Source organism: Sprattus sprattus, assembly GCF_963457725.1.
Source record: "Sprattus sprattus genome assembly, chromosome: 13".
NCBI lineage: Eukaryota > Metazoa > Chordata > Actinopteri > Clupeiformes > Clupeidae > Sprattus > Sprattus sprattus.
In genome coordinates, this window is record NC_137911.1 from 21,804,839 (window position 1) to 21,826,747 (window position 21,909).

The window sequence follows — 21,909 nt, forward strand, 5'->3', positions numbered from 1 at the left end:
CACACACACACACACACAAACATCCTCCAAGGCACACCATCTCCAGTTCACCCCAGTTTTTTTTTTTTTTTTTTTTTTGCTGTTGTTTCCACCCCTCTTTCTTTCTCTTCCTCTTTTTGCTCCCTCTCTATCCCCTTCTGGTGGAATGCGGTGTAGAGTGTCATCCTCGTATGCTGTAACGGGGATACTTCCTCCTCTGCCGCGCCTGTGCTCACCTGACTCTCCCTGGCTCCGCTCAGTCTCGCCCTCACAATCAGGCTGCTTGACAGAACCCCTCCACCCACTCCCAGCACACCCCCAGCCCTGTGTGCGACTGGGTAAACATGGGGCTCAACTCTCACCCATCTACACACACACACACACACACACACACACACACACACACACACACACACACACACACACACACACACACACACACATATGTGTTCACACACACTCACACCAATGCAAATAGATCATCTAACCATTAGTGTGTACATGCACCTGCCCCTAATGGCAGTTCCCAGCTCACCTGCACAATTAGCATTAGCAGGCAACACATGCCGATTGTGGTGTGTGTGTGTGTGTGTGCGCCCGCCCGCCCGCCCGCCCAGAGGACTAACCAGCTCACATTACAAGCAGATCGGCCTAGCCTTTGCATTAGGGCATTTACTGGCCCTAATCCACTTACATTCAGTTTATTTGAGGGGTTAGCCAACCTCCTGACACCTCCGGCTTTTGAAGTTGGAAATGCTCTGGAGGCCCCGTTTGAAATCCACCCCCTCCGGGGCTTTTGGGTTTAGTTGCCCCTTGTTTGGGTTTGGATTATGACAAATGTGTGTTTGTTGTATGTATGCCGTATGTCAAAGGGGAGGGAACTCTGTTTAGAATGGCTTTACTCAGAAAAGAATGCTACTCTAGGTTGTTTTGCTCTTTTTTGAGAATGCTATGCACACACACACAAGCATGCACATGTTAAACATATGCATGCTCTCGGGCATGCCGGCACCAGACACACACATCCGCACGCACGCACCCACCCTCTCGCACACTAAGCCCCAAAGACTAATAGGCCTCTCTGGTTTCATTTCATCTGCTCATGGGAAGGCCTGGAGCCAATTGAAAGGTCTTCATTAATAATGGGCTTTTGAATGCACACTTTGACTGCTCTTCATGTGCTGCTTTAATAAGCCCCATACCATTGCCTGAGACTTTAACAATTAATATTCCTCCGTAGTTTGGCATATGGAGGACTTCTGAATGCTGGATCTGCCAAAAGAATTCTCTCTCATGAAGGCTTGTTTAAGAATTCACACATCAAAATGAAAGTGTCTGAAACCATTCCACAGACTCTGCTGGCAATTGGTTTTATCAACTGTGAAACAGTTTAATGAAATGTCATCTCATTACTGTGTTATACAATGTGCCAGCCATGTGTCTTTTGTATGCCAGCTCCTTTAACAGAGTCAAGATTCTGACCATGAAGCTTCATATACCTACCCTTTCTTTGTCCATAGGTCGTACTGGAGTGTAGCATCACGAGGGATTTGGTCTACAACAAAGTCACTCCCATATTCCACCACTGGAGGATCGACAACAAAAAGTTTGGCCTGACCTTTCAGAGTCCGGCTGATGCACGGGCCTTCGATAGGGGGATACGCAGAGCACTGGAAGACATTAAGCAAGGTGGGACCTCTCTTTATACTTCATTTCTTAATGAAATTCTGATATGGTTTGTGATCTTTGGGTGCCTTTGAGGTCTAGCCTCATAACTAGTCTCTTTGTAGTTTAACATGTGTAGTCAAGCACTTTCAGAGAATTGGTGCTGCTTATTTGAGGAAGTCACATCTTCTGGATACTGCCTGTTCTATGTGAGTAGTGTGGTCCATGACAACTTGACATCTTCAGTCCAAACTGGCAAGACTTGTCCTGAGTTCTTCGCCGGTAGTCATGGAAAATGTTGTGGTCTCTCTTTGACCAGAAGTACGTTATTGGTGTGTAGAAGTCTTTAATGGGTCCTGTCTCTGCTAGCCGATAGTTATTTGTTGTGCATAACATAAATGCTCATGGTATACCGGCATCGAGAAGCTATGGAAAGAAAGCCCAAAATGTTGCTTTGCCAGTTAAGGTTTCTTAAAAGTGTCAAGAATTGTATCGGCTTATGTCGTACTTCTCTGTCTCTCCTCTGTGGTCAAGTGGGAAAGCGTTGTGAGCCCTATAATCCTGTGCCTAGCGTACCTGACTACAGATTGGGCAGTTCAGAGGTTGATAAGTTGTGTTTTCAACCAGATTTGCATTTCATTAATGAAACTCTCTGCAATCCCAAAGCTACTATAAACATGTCTGCCACATCTTATAAAGGCACTTTTTCACCATTATTTGACTTTGACTCCACACATAGCCTACTTGATATCTTGACATGATTTGATACATGTAGATACTTTTTTAGCTTTTTTCTGTGTGTAGTGCCATTTTTAAATGATCTACAGCCGCGGAAAAAATTAAGAGACCACTTCAAAATTATCAGTTTCTCTGGTTTTACTATTTATTGGTATGTGTTAAAGTAAAATGTACATTTTTGTTTTATTCTATAACCTACTGGCAACATTCCTACCAAATTTCAAATAAAAATATTGTCATTTAGATCATTTATTTGCAGAAAAATGACAATTGGTCAAAATAGCAAAAAAGATGCAGTGTCTTCAGATCTCGAATAATGCAAAGAAAACAAGCTCATATTCATTTTTAAACTACACAATACTAATGCTTACACTTAGGAAGAGTTCAGAAATCAATATTTGGTGGAATAACCTTGATTTAAAATCACAACTTTCATGTGTCTTGGCATGCTCTCCACAAGTCTTTCACATTGCCGTTGGGTGACTTTATGCTACTCCTGGCGCAAGAATTCAAGCAGCTCGGCTTCTTTTCATGGCTTGTGACCATCCATCTTCCTCTTGATCACATTTCAGAGGTTTTTTATGGGATTCAGGTCTCGAAATTGGGCTGGCCATGACAGGGTCCTGATCTGGTGGTACTCCATCCACACCTTTACTGGCCTGGCTGTGTGGCATGGAGCATTGCCCTGCTGGAAAAAACACTTCTCAGAGTTGGGGAACATTGTCAGAGCAAAAGGAAGCAAGTTTTTCTTCCGGGACAACGTTGTACTTTGCCTGGCTGAGGTTTGTAAAAGACCATAAGGATTGAAAAAGCGGACTGGAGGTTCTTCTAAGTTCGTCTTCTCTGATGAGTCTGATTTCACAGTAGGTGCAAGACTCTCTGGCTTGTAGGCCTCTCCAGGTCTCCGTCTAACCATCAGACGACCATGTGTTGGGCAAAGCTGAAAATTGGACTCATCAGAGAAGACGAACTAGAAGACCCTCCGGTCCGCTTTTTTCAATCCTTATGGTCTTTTACAAACCTCAGCCAGGCAAAGTACAACGTTGTCCTGGAAGAAAAACTTGCTTCCTTTTGCTCTGACAATGTTCCCCAACTCTGAGAAATGTTTTTTCCAGCAGGGCAATGCTCCATGCCACACAGCCAGGCCAGTAAAGGTGTGGATGGAGTACCACCAGATCAGGACCCTGTCATGGCCAGCCCAATTTCGAGACCTGAATCCCATAAAAAACCTCTGAAATGTGATCAAGAGGAAGATGGATGGTCACAAGCCATGAAAAGAAGCCGAGCTGCTTGAATTCTTGCGCCAGGAGTAGCATAAAGTCACCCAACGGCAATGTGAAAGACTGATGGAGAGCATGCCAAGACACATGAAAGTTGTGATTTTAAATCAAGGTTATTCCACCAAATATTGATTTCTGAACTCTTCCTAAGTGTAAGCATTAGTATTGTGTAGTTTAAAAATGAATATGAGCTTGTTTTCTTTGCATTATTCGAGATCTGAAGACACTGCATCTTTTTTGCTATTTTGACCAATTGTCATTTTTCTGCAAATAAATGATCTAAATGACAATATTTTTATTTGAAATTTGGTAGGAATGTTGCCAGTAGGTTATAGAATAAAACAAAAATGTACATTTTACTTTAACACATACCAATAAATAGTAAAACCAGAGAAACTGATAATTTTGAAGTGGTCTCTTAATTTTTTCCGCGGCTGTATGTGTCGCAGTGCTCTCCCAACCTGACTGCTTGTGTCAGTGTTCTGACTGAATTTATATTTATGTCTGACACTGTGTAACAACCAACAACTGTATAGATTTGATCTGTATCTGTTTTTAAACAAGCATGATTCTGCGTATTTTCTCGTATATGCATCTCAGAGTTGCTCAACTCCAGCCGTATAAAACGGAGGCACTCATTGTCATAGTGTTTTGGAGCGACTGTATCACATTACAGGATCCTATTCATTAAGGTCAGGATCAAGTCTGTGGTGTTGATGAGCGGAAGAGTTTGATTGACACAGGACTGTCAGGTCCCGAGAGTAGGCAAGCAGGAAAGAGAAACGCGAGGCAAGTGGTTAGCATGGAAACAGCCAGCTCAGCAGACCTCTATATACCACACCGGTGTTGCACAATAGTCGACCATCCGGCCAGACTACGGTTGAATCTGCTTCGATCTGGATGTGATTTTAATGTATAAACAAATGTTTCCCTGTGTCATCCAAATAAATAAATAGATTTATAGCACAAAAGTTATGTCTTAAATAACATTGTTTGTTTTGCCTAAGGTCAGACTCGCATGTTAGATACCATAAACGTCTTCTGACGTTATAGCTATTTTTTAACTCCAAAATTGAAATACACACCAAGAAGGATTTTTTTTTAGATTTTTTTGGAAAACCAAGAGAGCGTTTGAACGGCTTTTAGTTATGCAAAGTGCACTGAGGTTGTTTTGAGGTAAACGTTTTATCATCTGAACTTTTTGATGGTGGTTTTGGGAGGTTTGTTTTTTTAACCCGAAGGTCAGTCATCTGAAGTGGCCACATCCTCAGCGCATTTGAAGTGGCCACATCAGAGCGCCACAGCACAGGGCAGCAGGCCGGCCAGACAACCAGTGTCCGTCTCTTGAGTAGTTAAGGCACGGGTGTGTTGTGTAATGCCGCCAGAGCGCGCAAGCTAGATAAAGAGAGAGAGCGAAAGGGAGAGATAGAGGGAGGGAGGGAGGGAGAGAGTGAGCAGGTTCCTCTGTATTCCTGTTGCATCGTGCCGCTGCCCGGACCCGCAGTGTGTGTCAGCTATGCACGGCTCTGTTGCCACGGCAACGGCGCACATGGCTCATCCAGAACAGTGGCTTGGCATTGGAGGAGTCGTGCTGCAGGGAGCCTGAAGCTGAAGCCTGCCTGCCTTCCTCTCTCTCTCTCTCTCTCTCTCTCTCTCTCTCTCTCTCTCTCTTGCTTTTTCTTTCCACCCCTCCCTTTCCTTGCCTTCCTCTCTCTCTCATCTCTCTTTCTCTCTCTCTCTCACCCTACTGCTTTTTGTCTTGCTCTGTCTCTTGGCTTCTCTCTCTCATTCTCGATCTTTCTTTCAGCCTTTCATTCTTTCTCTCTCTCTCTCTCTTTTGTCAGTCTGTCTGTCTCTCTTCTCTCCCCTCTCATTCACCACTTTCTCTGCCAATGCTGAAGATCAACTATATCGTCTAAAATTCTAGGCATATCTGTTCAGACAAACCACCACAAAATTCCCACTGCCTCTCTCCCTGCCTCTTTCTTTGGTTGCTAGCAATCTATACACAGTCAACATGGGCTCAACTCTACTCAAATACAGCCAACCCCTTCACTGCACAGCCTGCTTGTAATGACAATAAGAAAGTGGGCATAGTTTCTCCCTCACTCACCCTCACAGAACAATTTGGCAGAGACAGAAATGGTCACTGAATGTCAATGGAACCGTCTTCCATTTTAACAGATGGAATAATCCGCCCTTAATGCAGGGTCCGCCTCCATGCTAATGTTGAGGTATGCATGCAGCTAAAGCCATGACTCATTCTGTGCATCTTTTCCTCCACAGGTTGTCCAGTGCACAGCGACTCAGACACTACTGAAGACGGACTGCAGGTAAGGCTTCCGACTCCTGAAGGCTTTGGCCAAGTGTCCCCTGTCCTCCTCCAGATACTGTAGCTGAGAGGACTTGTTTTGTTTTAATGGTCCATTTTGAGTTATAAAAAAAAGAAATAAAAAAATACTGTTCACTAAAGCCCCAAATGCATAAGATCCCAATAAATGTGAATGTCACAAAATGAGTCTATAGTGGGTTTTGAGTAGTTGGGATATGGTAAGGTTGGCCTCACAATATGTTACCCCTGAGGCTATATTTAATTGCAGTCCAGGTCCCCAAAGTGTCTCCCGTGTTTGCCGCCTGTGTCCTTCATATTATGTATTGCGTCTCGATCCAACTTGTTTTCTTCTAGTGCACACTTCCGGCTGCTCCTGTGTTGATCATTCTGAAGTATGGTTCCCATGCTTATAATTCTGTAGTATGGAACAGTGTTCTTTTAGTGTTATTTTAAGTCTGTGAAGTTTTGAGCTTTGCGAAATCCAAGTATGTATGATTACCTTCGTGAGGTGGTTGATTTGTTTTTTGTTTTTTAAATTGTCATACATTCCAATCAGCTGGATAGTATGGCAATCGGATGGGAGGTAAAGTGCCGTGTTAACCCCTGCCATTTTGGAAGAGCTGTGGTTTGGAAATGAACATGGATATCATTTTTAATTATTCTGACCAGTGTGTAGCATTTTTGATGTACTGCTTATAGAAGAGATTGTATATTTTAAAGCAAAGCGGTAAGTAGTGTACTAAAATGGATCTAATCTAGTACACAACATGTGAATGTGCTGAGGTGCTGGTTAGTTAGCCTTCAGGAGGAAAGCAGTGGCAGCAGCAGCAGCCATCTCCCCCCTCCTCCTCCTCCTCCTCCCTCCCCCTTCCTGCTCCTTCATTCACAGACATCGCTGGGAAAAGCTGTTCCCGCGGAGATCACCTGAGATCAATGATACAGGAAGCCCAGTGGCTCGGCTGTTGCTAGGCGGCAGAGGAGCAGGCAGGGGGAGGCAGCGGCAGCGAAGCCGCCGAGGGTGTCGCCATGGTGACATGGCATCAGACCGCACGCAGGGTTTCAGGCCTGGGAGCGGACGAAACACTTAGTCACCGAAACGCTGCAGTGTTTCAGAGCAAAAGGCGCACACAGTCAGACCACAAAACAACACAAACACCAGATGGCAATGAGCCAATCACTTCCTTTCTCGGAACTCGTCCATAAAATAATTACAACGGATGTCTCTTTTATCTCGCCTTCTGGAAATGTGAAAGGATGAGGGCTTTCTTAGCCTCTCTTTTTGAACTGCTGTCATTTTGATATTCAGCGCATAGACAGCAATAGATCATGGTATTGACACGTTAATTGCTTGAAGGCTTGGTTTTCTATCTTTAAAAAACAAACAAACAAACAAACAAAACAAAAACTCTTACTGAGAGGGTAGGGAATTTTATGTTCATGTTGTCTTACACACTCGGAGAGACTTGTGGAATCTGATTTGACCCAGGCCTTGGTATGGTGCGCATTTTCACAGCTCACACACGTTAGTGTCCTGGCATCTGGAACCATGGCCTTACCACCCCCTCGATCTCACACACACACACACTCACACACACACACACACACACACACACACATCTCGTCTCACAGTCCAGCTGCAGCTTTGGAGCAGCAAATGTTCAGATAACTCCTCGCCTCCCCCTCACACACACACACGCACACACACACACACCATGACCCACATCCTGCCGGGTGGTGAGCAGCACCCATTCCCCCTTCTGCCTTTTCCTTGTGACTGAAGACCACAGTCTTCCTCCTGCTCAGCGCCCACAGCCCAGCAGTGATCCAGCCCTCCTTCAGCACACTACACCATCAAGGGCACATTTGTCTCACCTACACACACACAAACACTAGAACATGCTAACACACTAGCACATGCTCACGCACACACACACACACACACTTAACTAGACATGTCACCGTTCGCACATTACCCTGTTTCTGGCACAGTTTTGGTATTGTTGCTCTCTCTGATAAAGCCATTTCTTCTTCTGCCAAGATACACACAGAGAGGAGATACCGCACAATCAAGTCAAATGAGCAAACGAGCGAGGGTCCGTGTATGTGTGTAAGGGAGAGAGAATGCTTCTTGCATGAACTTCCATAAAGCAGCAGCAGCAGCAGATTCCAGGCCTGAAAGAGCTGCACATGTGCGATTGAGCTGGAATGCCACAGTGTTGTGTAAATGCCTGTGATAGCCCCACACATGTGAATGGAACAGCCAGATTGGCCCACTGGGAACAGGAGCACTCCGTCTCAGTCTCCCCTTCCCTGTGTGATTGCAGCCATCTTAACTGCAGCCAAGGGGGCCGTTGGCTAGAGCGCTCTCTCTCTTTCTTTCGCTCTCTCTCTCTTTTGCTTACTCTTCCCGAGAGCCGAGGAAGTTGTGTAGAGGAATAATCAAGTCTTGTGGGGTGATCATTTCATTTTTGGAGATGTTTTTAATGGGCCCCAAAGAAGACTTGTGGTGTTGAACTTGTTTTTTTAGCTGAATCTTATGACGCTTAACCCTGTGTTGGAAGTGGCGCGCAAAAGGTGTGTGTGTGTGTGTGTGTGTGTGTGTGTGTGTGTGTGTGTGTGTGTGTGTGTGTGTGTGTGTGTGTGTGTGTGTGTGTGTGTGTGTGTGTGTGTGTGTGTGTGTGTGTGTGTGTGTGTGTGTGTGTGTGTGTGTGTGTGTGTGTGTGTGTGTGTGTGTGTGTGTACCGTCTTATCAGTCTCTGAAACGTTTCCATCAAAAAAGCGGATCCTGTAAACCACACACGTGCAAAACCTGTATTCTAACCGACCATCTTTTACAGAGAACAAAGAATTTAAGCCAAAATCACTTCTCTCTTTTCCTCTGTGACCACATTCACATCTGCTCAACTACTTCACAACCTGTTGTTGTAGGATTTAACCTTAAGTGTGGCTAGTTCTGTGATCGACTCTTTGGGCTTTTTGATCATGAAAGCCGCTCTTCTGCAGCTCCTTTGTAAGGTCTATGAGGCTAGCTGCGAATCGCTAGCTGTTAGCCTCCCCACTCATTGCTGTCTGCCTGATCTAGGGTTAGGACCATGCAAGAATCTGGACTGCTAGAAGAGTCTGGTTCCCATTTTAATACCCCCCCCTTTTCTCCCTACACTCCTACACATTTGCGCACACACACACACTCTCACACAGCTGTCATCTGGCTTTTTAAGTTCTGGGCAACATTTCTCCAGCTGGATCTGGTTTATGACAATGTCCCGGCAGACTCATTGGCCACCCTCTCCCTCACTCACTCATTCGCTCGTTCACACATGCTCTCGCTTTAACTCTCTGTCCATACGTTTTTTTCCTGTCTTTTTTTTTCTTTCTCTGACGCAAACTCACACAGCATGCTACACTCCAGAATTAGGGGAAATAGAGACTCACACACACGTAAAAACGCATGCACACACATACATGCGTATACAGAGAGACGGCAAAGAACGAAAGAGTGGGGGAAAAGAGAATGAAGAAAAAAAGGGAGGGAGAGATAGGGAGAGTGGGAAAAAAAGAAGTCAAAGGAAGCATCTCTTAGCAACCACAGGACAGTAATTACTGTAGCAGCAGCTGGGAGCAAACCAGATTTCCGCTGTGCGTTAAAAACACTGGCGTGGGCTACTACACACACACACACACACACACACACACAAAACACGGCAGCAACAAACCAGTGCCAGCAGCCTCCTCCACACGGAGCGCAGAGAAGCCAGGACGTGTGTGTGTGTGTGTGTGTGTGGGTGGGTGTGTGTGAATGTGTGTGTGCGTGTGTGTGTGTGTGTGTCTGTCTCTGTCTGTCTGTCGGCCTGTCTGTCGGCCTGTCTTTAAGTCTGTCTGTCTGTCGGTCTGTCTGTCTGTGGTTAATAGAGATAGGAAGAGAGAAAGTGTGCACGTGCGCATGTAGGTTTGCATGTGTTTGCGTGCAAGTAAGACCGAGAGAGGGGGCAAAGACAAAGCCATTGCGCTCATGTTTACACACAGGTTGTCGTTGTGATGCTAGCAATAGTGCAGGAAGGCAAAAGTCGGCACAGTAAGCAGGCAACCCAAACAGACGTCCTTCATGAGGCTGGATGCCTCTCCTGCAGGGAATTCACGCTGGCCCTAGGGTGGACATTTGGTCAGGAAGGATGACAAGGGGGATGTCTTCACTCAGTCAACCCTTTTTTATCTACATGAAGTTTATATATGTGTGCGTGCGTGTGTGCGTGTGTGCGTGTGTGCGTGTGTGTGTGTGTGTGTGCGTACGAAAGGCTTTGTCTCTCCTTTTCAGTTCCTCCCTACCCCTCTTATCTCCCCTTGCTGTGAAATATCAGGAGGCGATCATGAAACATAAACTACTGTAATTTGACCTCTCCTGTCCTTGCAGCCATATTTAGATAAAGTCTGTATTATAGAATAATGATGTCTGGGAGCTGGTGAAGAAGGGATTTGTCACTGGGAGGAATGCACTGGTGTCGGAGTGATGAATTCTTGCATTTGGCACATTCAAAGGTTCTCGGTGTACATCAGTCACAGCTCCCTAGTTCTGCCACCCACCCACAGAAAGACGGAGAAGGGAGAAAAAAAAAATGCTAGGAACGTGTGCAAGGACGACAGGAACTCGAAAGTTCTTCACACAGAAGGTGTGGAGTGATCAAGCAGCACATGTGTTTTCTAGGCACAGAGCTCCACCTTGTGGACAGCTGGAGACTGCGTCCGTCCCCATGAGCTACATAATCCTTCATTCAATACAATACGGTTACCATAAGCAAATATTTGTATTGATTTTTTTATTCTTTCTTCAGTGTTCTTTGAAGACAGATAATGAGTATATGAGTATGCTTATAATGAGTATAAGCATTTGACCCCTGGTAATGTTGGGACTGCGTTCCTATACCTGTTTAGTTACTGCTGCACAAAGGGAGGCTTACCCTCTACCTGTGTTTCCATTTTGAAGATTTGTACCTTTTGAATTGGGTTTATTTGTGTGTGTTGCTGGCATTTGCACATGGAATGTAGCAGTTTAACGTTTTTTTATAAGTTGAGAATAATATTGACCACCTTAGTCTGTACAGTATGAATCCAGAATTATGGTACGTTCCAGGTTGTACTTGGAAGTCAGAATTTCCCAGTTCCAAGTCGGAATATCAACTCCGTCAGATGAACCTCGCCAACCCTGATTCACTATTTTAAGATGACTGTTCCCACGACTCTTGTCAACTTTATTGGCACTTTGTGTCATTAAATCAGTCATACAAACAGTACAGTCCAACTTCTATCTGTGGACACATTGATACAGTGTTTGTGTGTACAAAATATTGAGTAATGTGTTGATATCAACTGGTATTGCATCTGTTTACCGACTTGTTTGTGGAACGTGGTGAACTCGGGCGTGATGCCATTCCCAACTCTGAGTTCCGACCTCCAAGGAAAATGGAACGCACCATTATGGCACACAGGCTAACGTTGATTTAAAAAAGCTTCTAAAAAAAATTCACCTGAACAGTTTTAAATATTATAAAATCTAAGGATACCTTTACTTGAAGTAAGCTTAGTCTAAGAAAAAAGCAATAATGAAAATGTATAGTTTAAAAACAAAATCGCGTTACAATTGGCCCACTCCCCCTGGTTACAGAGGTTAGAGTGAGAGCTGCTCTACATTTTTATTCCATATTCAAATCTGCTTTAAGCGGGACAAAAAAATCTAAACAACAATTAACAAAAATTGATCCCTGTGTTGATTCCAGATATTCTAGGTGAGTTTGGTGTAGAAATAAGGATGGCTACAGAGAAAAGCACCTAATACCAAGCATTGAAAATGGTGGAGGATCTGTGATGCTGTGGGGCTGTTTCTCCTCCTAAGGCCAGGGCAGTGTTGCTTGCATAGATTATGGATTCCAGGAAGTACCACGTGATTTTAAATCAAAATCTGGTTGCCTTTGCGAAGAAGCTAAAACTCGGTTGTGGTTAGAACCAGCAGGAAAATAATCTAAAGCAGAAACGGTTAAAAAAAAACACAATCACATCTTGTGATGACTGTGGGTTGAGCTCAAGAGGAGAGTGCACATGAAGACCTAGGAGTCTACAAGATCTGGAGAGATTCTGCATTGACAGAATGGTCGAAATTCTCCTCTTGTGTGTTCATAAGTCATTACAAGAGAAGACTCAGTTGGCAAAAGGTTTTGCAGAGAATACTGAATGAGGGGTTGCCAATAATACATCATGAATTCATGAATTAATTAATAACAAACATGTTTATTAAACACCTGTGACTTTTGTTCATTTTTTGTGTCGATGGGCTCATATGGAATGTATTTATTTTCTTTTTCTGTTGTGTAAAGACAACATTCAATAAAAAGCAGGAGGAATTTCCATCAGCCTTTTTCACTATTAAATTAGGGTGCCAATAATAATTCTGGAGGGTACTGTATATGTATGAGTAGTTCATACTAATGCCTCTGCATACTTTCCTGTGTGTTCTGTTCTGTTTTGTAGCATGGTGATTTTGTGCTCCTCACTATGCGGGTGTTCGTTTATCTGTGTTGCAGGTACCCACAGAGCCCCCCTCCATCTGCAGCCCCATGAAGGAGCCCTTCTCGCCCCACATGGCCATGCTGCCCAACGAGTTCCGCGGCTGCTACGTGCGCGCCCAGCCCTTTGACGAATTCCCCACGTCCCACCGCCGCTACCTGCCACCCCAGGTATGACCCACCCCACACCCTCCTCAATAGGCTTTGCATCCTGTGAAGGCCGAAGGACATGCTCCTGTGCTGGTCTGTCCACTAAGAGTGGACACTACTAAAATGGGTCGATCCTGATGTTAAAGAGGTCTTAAAAAGTAGATGGGTGACCATTATAAAAGTACCCAAGTGGGTTACTATTCTCAGATTACACATTGAAAATCTTAAATGTAGCTAGGCTAACTGTTGTAGAAGAAGTGAATTAGATTCTAGATATTCTGCGTTGCTAGAGGAAAAAAAACCTTTTTGGATAAAACCTTGAGGAGTTATGGTCATGTTTATAGCATCATGGTGTGGGTGTCTTCTGCAAGTCGATCTGCATCAGCTCAGAGAGTCTCTCTTTCTCCCGCTCTCACTCTCCATCTGCCCAGGTCTCCTTCAGCTCCCAGCGCCATGTCACCTTCCACACAGACGAGGAGGAGATAGTGCGCATCAACCCCCGCAAGGATGTGTTGATCCGGGGCTACGAGGACTACCGCCACCCGGTGGTGTGGAGGCAGGAGGCAGAGCGCGACGAGCAGAACTCCAAGCCCTGCACCTACCTGTACCCCGAGGGATCTCTGGGGGGCGTGGGCGGCGGCCTGGCGTCTGTCCGCAGCATAGACATTGGCCACGAGCACAAAGAACCGGTAAAAACTCAGCAGCCGTCGCCACTGCTCAAAAGCAAGGCTTCAAGGCGGCGGCGGGAGGAAGGCGAGCGCTCACGCTGCCTTTACTGCCGCGAGATGTTCAACCGACAGGACAACCGGCGCGGGCAGTGCCCGGACGCGCCCGACCCCATTCGGCAGTGCATCCACCGCGTCAGCTGCATGCTCTGCGCCGAGAGCCTGCTCTACCACTGCATGTCCGACTCGGAGGGCGACTTCTCAGACCCTTGCTCATGTGACACGTCCGACGAGCAGTTCTGCCTGCGCTGGGCGGCGCTGCTGGCACTCTCACTGGTGGCGCCGTGCATGTGCTGCTACCTGCCGCTACGCCTGTGCCACCACTGCGGCGAGGCGTGCCACTGCTGCGGCGGCAAGCACAAGGCAGCCGGCTGAGCGGCAACTCCTCGCCACGCCCGCGGAAGTCGCCAATGACCACCCTTGGAAAAAAATAACAACGCAACCACAGAGGATTTTGTTTTTTGGAATTTAGAAAAAACAAAGAAACAAACAAAAGAGAATTAAGTGGTGCGGAAGAGCAAAACGTCGGCATCCATGTAGTTTGTCCCTTTTTGCTCCCCGTTGGCCTTGAAAAAACGGGTTGAGGGAGAGGGATCTTCTCTCTCCTGCTCCAGGCCGTCGGGAAGGCTTTTAGCGATTTGTTTGAGGCGCAGCAGCAGAAGCTCCATCAGGAAAGGCTTCAGTGGATCTGGAAGGCTCTTTGTGTCAGCGGAGGCTTTCAATGCGCAATGGAGAAGCGCCAGGATAACCAGATGTGGAGATATTACTGAACATACACACACACACACACACACGTTCAACACCTATACTTGCATAAACTCGAACATGGAAACAAACAGGCCACCATTTCAGACTCATGAAAGTAATGTGTATCTTCGTGAAGGAATACTGTCTTTTTTCCTTTTGTACAGAGATCAAAAATCATAACAAATGAATATAATTACAATAAAAAATGGAACTCAGTACCCAGTTGTGCTTACAGAAAAATATACTGTACGAGTTAAAATGCTAAAAGGGATTTGTTCTTGCTTTTTATTGTGACTTTGCAGTTGGATAACCGTGGCCTTTCTGTTCTGACTTAAGCATTCGCTGACAGTGTAATCATTTAGACAGAAGAAAAAGTGCACTAGGTATGTTTATTTTTCCTTCTATATAAGGTAACCCAAATGGCTTCTAATGGTACATTAACAGGAACTCCCTTCTTGTGTTTTAGCTGTGCAGAGATGTTTTATCTTTTCTTATGTCTATGGTGGATGTACATACGTTTCCTTGTTTCTCCTTTTGCAAAGACCGTTCAAGTACAGTAACACTGTTGCTTTTGAAGGGTGTCATCTGAAATAGCTTTTTGACGATTCTAACATGTCGAATGGACTTCCATCCCTGTATAAACAGAATTGTTTTGGACCATTTACTTGCATTCCAGTGGAGGATTAGTTAAAACTGAAGGAGAACCACCTCCCTCAAAAGAGAAAGGGGGGTAGTTAGGAAGAAAAATCATGCCCTACTGTCAGGAATAAAGATATTGCCCATTGCCTAATACTCACAAGACCAACCACCCCAATCCCAGCTGCAGCTATCCTTTTTAGTCAGTGTTGTCCACCCCCTTGCGTGTGCGTTTCAGAATGAAACTGACATTTTCTCCTTGGCATTTGTGCTTTAAAAACCATTTCCAAACAAACAAAAAGTTTGCTCAACCAGCAAGTTTTATTTTTAATTTCATTTGAAAAATGTTTTTGTTTTCTTATTTGTCGTTTTTATTGTTTGGGTGAAGAGACCCTTGCACCCTTATTTGTTGTAAAAGAGGCACTTACCATTAGGCTTATCTAAAAGAATCTGGTCCTTTTTGCTCTTCTGAGGAGTCTAACCTGCCCCTCATCAAAGCACCAGGAGTTCACAAGTTGAAATGGAGAACTCAAGTACTCCTCTGTGGACACCTTCATGGTATGTAATTGTTAGGTACACAACCATGCACAGACAGACCATATACTCAGTATGAAGAATAAACAACTGTCATTTTAAGCAAGCATTTCTTAGTTTGAAATATGTATAGGCCTATATAATGCATCTGTTGAATCCCACTGCTGAGTATCACACAGCACATTGGGACATTCATTTTTCCATGTCTAGTTTATGTCTGTTGCACTTCTTTTGTGATATGTGAGTTGTGTTTGACTGTGTCTCACACAGACCCCTACCACCACCACCACACATATACATATTCACACACACACACACACACACACACGCACACAAACCACAGTTTCTGCTCAGGTGTGGGAACACCCCTCTCAAAGAACTTCCCTTTACTGTCATGCACAATTATAGAAAATTGACTAAAAGCATCCAATGAGATTGGTCTGAGTTATGTATAGATTGCTAGAGGTCTAAGGCATGTGTGAAAGCATTTTTAGTAAGGGATGCTCTCCAAGTAAAGGACTTGTAATATAAAGGAATAGTTCAGTGACAAATACAATTAAAATTTTCATTTACCCCAAATTAAGTTGATCACCTCAAGACATGCTCGGACTACAAAAATGTTCCTCCTAGTTTCGCACTGGAGCTGTAAGATTAGGATGGATTAAAGTGATGAAAGCACAGGAGTTTATGCAAACATCATGCAACACATGCCAAAATCATCGCACACTTGCCCAAAAAAGACATTTTGCACAGTAATACCAGTAGTTTGTATTACTACTTTGTAGTATCAGTAATTCGTTCATGAACATTTCCATAAAAAGGCAAAATAATGTATTTCAATTTAAAGTATATAAATTAAAACGAAACTATGCTATTCTAGTAATATCAAAGTAATTCTAAGTTCAGAATGGTTGCCGCTGCCATTTTCTGATCTGTGTGGTACCTTTTCATATACAACATGTACAGTGTCTAAAAGTAAAACATCTCTTCAGTATTAGAGGTAGTGCTTTTAGGAAGGTGTATGACTTTGGCATGTAGTTTTCATGATTGCAGGCCTGAAAGCTTTAAATGTGAACTCCATGAACCTCATTGCAGTCTCCAGTGCAAAACCCAAGGAGCAAAATTCTCTGAAGCGTCAGCACTCTTGATTCATTTAGCAGCAGAGCTGATCTTCACTGTAGAATCTTGGCTGTTCCTGACTGCAGGACAGCGGTAGCTACCATGACTATTTCCAGACCCCAGTAACAGCATTATTTACTTTCTATGCAACTATGATCACTTAAAAGGAAGAAAAAAAATCAACCTCTTTTGCAGTCAGTAACATGACACTTTAAAAAAAAAAAAAAAGTTACCCCAGGTACCAAACTCTTTCCTTTTATTTTCTTTTTGTAATGTAAATAAGTAACACTATATTTAAACCGTAATAATAATCCCAGTCTAAATTTTGAAGATAGAGTTGTATTTATCACTGCTGTCAGTATAGTACTGTAGCTGACATTGACAGCATTATGTACATAGGTCACCTTTTAGTATTATTTCACATTGAAAAGCAGAGGGAGCTGAAGACAAGGAGTGAGCTTTTAAATAGAGTTTCTTTCTAGTTTTATATTGAGAGCGGTGGGAGGGGGTGCTGAGCGGTACAGTAGTGGCAGTTCCACTTTTAAAAAGTTTGATATATGAAGCTGCTAGAAACAATCACTAATTTTATTATGTTGAGGGTAAAAATATATATTAAATAAATAAAAAATTAAAATACAGAATTCAGACTGTTGAAATATTACCTAGTTCTCTGATACCATATAACCTGAGATCACAAATCTGTCTCTTTGTTTTTGTTTGTCTGTCTCTGTAGGTGTGTTTGTTTTGTATGTGCATCCATGTCTCTGAGCATATGTTTTTTTGCTATGCCTATAGTCTTGCACCAGATTGAATTGGACTGCTTTCCATATCTCCACCACCCTACACAAAGGTTTAAGGAACCATAACAAAACTTGCTGGCTGAGAAGCTAAATGTAGGACACCCATAGGCTACCAATATTTATACAGAATCTTGTATAATGCCACAAAGTTTCATTCTGCATTAACTAGCACAGTGCAACTCCATATCATGTACTGTATTTTATATGCAAGGTGTCTGCTTTTGTTTGGATTTTTCATGTCTTTTTTTTGTCTAATTGTTATGAACCTATCCGTTAACTTTGCATAAACATGACTTCAGTTTTTAACCACTTTGCTGCTATACAGTAGTCTATCTTCCTTCAATCTTGGAAACTGTGCATAACTCTGGAATGCAGAAAGACATACATTCTTGACTTGTCTGGGTTAAAAATAATAATAATAAAAAGAAAAAAGAAAAGAAATGCATATATGAACATGTTTCTTGAGTGTATTGTTTATGAAAGAATTTACTTTTCATAGCAGTTGAGTTGTTTCTTTCTTCACTTTCTCTGATGCTTGGGTGCACTGATGTTTGTAGCTAGGCTTCTTTCTTCTTCTTCCAGCGCTCGATGGTGTAACTATCCCGTGGTTAGTTCTTGGTAGTGGAAAAAACATTTGTGTTTTTTGAAAAAAAAAAATTGCAGTATAAATGGTACTCTTCTGATAATTCTTCTATAAACACTGCCTGAATTTTCTTTTCTTTTTCTGCATCTCTATTTTTCTTTCTTTCTGTTTTTCCAGTGCTGTCTGCTCACTCACACACCCTGACAACCTCAACAAGTGCCTCACATCCATTGTAGTGTTCATCTAAACTTTAACAGTGCTGATTTCCGGTTATAACGGTTTATATGCATTCTAGGTACTTCTATCACTTTTTTTTTTTTTGAAAATACCAACTATACGATGTAAAATTTATAGTCAATAACTCATATCATAGTTGTATTTTCTTTTTATTACAGATGTAGCGTGTTACTTTTCATAAATGTCATGTAAATATGCATACATATGTTTGTAACTGTTTTTATGTTACATCACACACTTGTAATTTTGACATATCAAAATAACATTATCATAATAAAATGGTGAGTTTTAATAGGTTTCTTCTATGTATACTTTTGTTTCTTTGTGCCTTTGGTATGACATTGCAGGGTATCACTGTATTCATAAATGACATGTCGATAATTTATTATACTTCTGTGTGTAAGGAAGCTGATGTGGCAGCATTGATTGTGTGTACATAACTAAGGCAAACTTTGGAGGCATAAAACTGTCTTCTCAAGTCAACAAAACTTAGTTGTACTAACAGAATGTAAACTCATAATAATTACAAAAGCTGTTTTCATGACTGCAGATAGTCTGATTAAAAAGGTCACAATGTGGAGGGTCAGCTTCTCCAACTTGACCTCATAGATAGTATAAATGATTGTATGAAATACATTAATTTTGTCGACAAAGGTCCTCAAATTTTAAACATGTCACTATTTACCAAGCACTCACTGAGTACAACCGATATATCCACTTTTTTGCACTGTTTATAATTTTGCAGGTCCCCTGTGACCATACAATTTATGATGGAACACAGAATCTAAAAAATTGAAAGACCTTAATTCCTTACAGTTGGCCACCCATGTCATTAGTGCAAGCCTTGTAAGTCATCTCACTGACCAAGAAAAGGTGTATGTCAGTTACAGATAACACAGATAGTCCATCGCTCAGTTACCATATTTATAATAGGCTCATAATTAGTTGAACAATTAAGATGTTAGGATGTGGGCTTGTATAAGCAAGTTATCTGGCAAGCATAAGGTAGTGAGCACAATGGAGACAGCAGTGACATTTTGATGTTGGATATGAGTCATACATGATACTGAGGTGGTCAAAGTCACAATATTTGACACAAATGATATGCAAAAATGACCACATGTTTTGGACATTTCTTACAGGCAGATAAAACCAGATAAAATAAAAAAACAAACAATGCACTGATAGCCTACAATTACCGTAGGCCTACATCACATCAATCAAAATGGAAAATGATCTTGACATGCTATGCTACACATGCTACATTTCTATACAAATAAAGTGCAAGCTAATGGAGGGCAGCACATCTAAACATCCACTATTTCCTTTGATATGACATGATAGAAATGTGGAGTTTAATATCACTGCACACAAATGACAAATTTTCATGATTGACCTTTTTTAAAGAAGTGTGTCAAAGTGATCACTGCATCCTAGAACTGGTGATTTGGAATCTCTGTGTACTGTATGTGTGTGCCTAGTCACACCTTCATTCTGCACAAAGAGATGACTGTGTCTGAGGGGTATAGTGTGAACCCTGCATACAGTGGCTGGTTAAAGCTGGCATATATCGTGTGTAGGTGCAGTGAACCTTCAGACGAGACTCTGTAGAAGGACACCGAGCCAGTCGGCCAGTCCAGAAACACCCCAACCCTATTGCACCCAAACGGGGGGAACTCGATCTCTGTCTTCCTCTTCCCATGGTACACAGAGTAGCTCTTCTCGTCACAGTACAGAGTCACTGACTTAGGATTGTGTCCCAGCACAACATCGTCCCCTCCTCCCTTCCTCCTTATGCCTTTGCAAGTCAATCCAATGGCAGCTGTCCCACTCCACTCAACCTCCCAGTAGCAGCGTCCGGTCAGAGGCTCCCTGCACAGCACCTGGGGCCAGCAGTCAAAGCGCTCTGGGTGGTCTGGGTAGGGCTGAGCTGACCCCCTAGTCACTCTCTGGTTCCACTCAGACAGTGTTAAGTTCCTATGAGCCGTGTTGGGGTCTAGATGCAGCTTGTGGAAATCTGTTGGAAAACACACATACTGTACTGTATATATACACACAAACAGTTGATGTTGGCTACATACCCTGATTAATTATCTTTAGTATGGAAAATGAAATACTAGAATGAAAGGAACATCTGTTTTGGTAGTTAGCTTGCTAGTTATAGATCAAACAGGCAGGTTTTTACCATATTTGGTGATAAATGGTCAGATTACTGACCTGATAGCAAACTATCTATCAGTGACAACTTTTGTTAGCGATTGCATGTAAAGTATGTTGCCTATCACGTAGTTAGCTTGCAGGTTTCAAACAAAAACGCTGTAATACCTCTTTTAATACTAATCCAAAGCCAATTCTTTTACAGTGGTTTACTGTTTATATATCGGTTTTCACCAGGTGTAAACCGTGAAGTCCCACATCCAATAATAATGCTGGAAATTTGATTAACTATGTATACACTGAGTCAACACACAGCTTACTTACATCTCTGTGGTGCTGACAGCAAACGGTACTTTCCAGCATGCTTGACACTAGAAGAAAAGTTATGGTAGATTAAAGGTTAAGCAATATAACATTCATAACGTTAACACAGTTACTCACTTACTCATAATGTATGCAATCATGCATACACACATTAAGAGACAGACATAGACTAGAAGCATTACTTCATCACAAACTGTTTAAAGGAATTAATCCTTTTTCAACATAACCACTTCCATTTTGTAAGGATGGGTATAATTGCCAACTTCAACTTCCAGATCAAACTGGTGTTTCTCTATGACAAACTCAGGATACGCTTACAATATATTAACATACTTCAGGGTCTCCAGAGCACAGTCAGAATCTTGTAGTCTAGCGGAGAGCTGCTCCACTCCAGAGGTTTTGGGGTAATTGTAGCTCAGGTCCAACTCTTTTAGATGAAAGGGGTTAAAGGTGAGCGCTGCAGCCAGGGCTGCACAGCCTTTGGTAGACACAAGACAAGTCGATAACCTGAACCAGAGAAAGAGAGAGTAATAAGGGGCAGAGAGCATCAGATCTCTCATGCTACAATTCATTCTCCACTTCATCTCAGCACAACAGTGTACCAAGGTATATGTAGATTCTGTCCGAGTGATTCACCTCAATATGTGTACTTTACAGTTGAGATTCTTCAGACCAGCAGCGAGGTGTTCCACTCCTGAGTCCTGTAGTTCATTGTCGCTCAGATCCAGCTCTCTCAGAGCAGAGCATTCAGACTGAAGAACTGAAGCCATTGTCAAAGAGGACAATTCTGTGAGGTAACAGCCAACCAAACTGCAAACACACAAGTCACAGTCTTTGTATAACCTGTAAATATGTAGGTAAGTCCCTGTCCCCCCCAAAAGACAAACAAAAAAATAACATTTTGAGCAGTCACAATGTCTGAGTTCATGAACCTCATTGAGTTAATCAAGACAAAAGATGACAAATTACAATTGAAATGAATCGCTTTGTTAACTTTGTCAACATTGACATAAGCAATAAGCATTTTAGGTTAAGTGAAAGTGAGGTCACAATATGTTGAACTGGTTATCTCAGTATCCCACCTGAGTTTCTGCAGTTTACAATGATGACTCAGTAGCCCCTGAGCCAGCAGCTCAAGCCCTGAGTTCTGCAGGCTGTTGTAGCTCAGGTCCAGCTCACTCAGTGGTGAACCCAGTGACTGCAGGCTAAGGACCACAGTCTGGTAGGCTTTCACTGTCAGTTTACAGCAATCCAACCTGCAGGACCACAAAGATGCTGAGATTAGGGGTTGGGCGGATGGTAGGATATCTGTATCTTGGATCCATTCCCCAGCTGGTATTTATAGTTTGGTT

At 43.0% G+C, this 21,909-nt stretch overlaps 1 protein-coding gene across 1 annotated transcript in view; it reads left to right on the plus strand.

Annotated features, from left to right (window-relative positions):
- The window catches only part of spred1 (sprouty related EVH1 domain containing 1), a 33,058-nt gene extending 14,690 nt beyond the window's left edge, over positions 1–18,368 (plus strand). The window contains exons 3-6 of the mRNA XM_080849650.1: positions 1,500–1,668; positions 5,949–5,995; positions 12,564–12,716; positions 13,127–18,368. Coding sequence (XP_080705776.1) covers positions 1,500–1,668; positions 5,949–5,995; positions 12,564–12,716; positions 13,127–13,795 — 1,038 coding nt within the window. The 3' untranslated portion in view covers positions 13,796–18,368. The remainder of the gene's footprint in view (positions 1–1,499; positions 1,669–5,948; positions 5,996–12,563; positions 12,717–13,126) is intronic.
- The last annotated feature ends 3,541 nt before the right edge of the window (positions 18,369–21,909 follow it).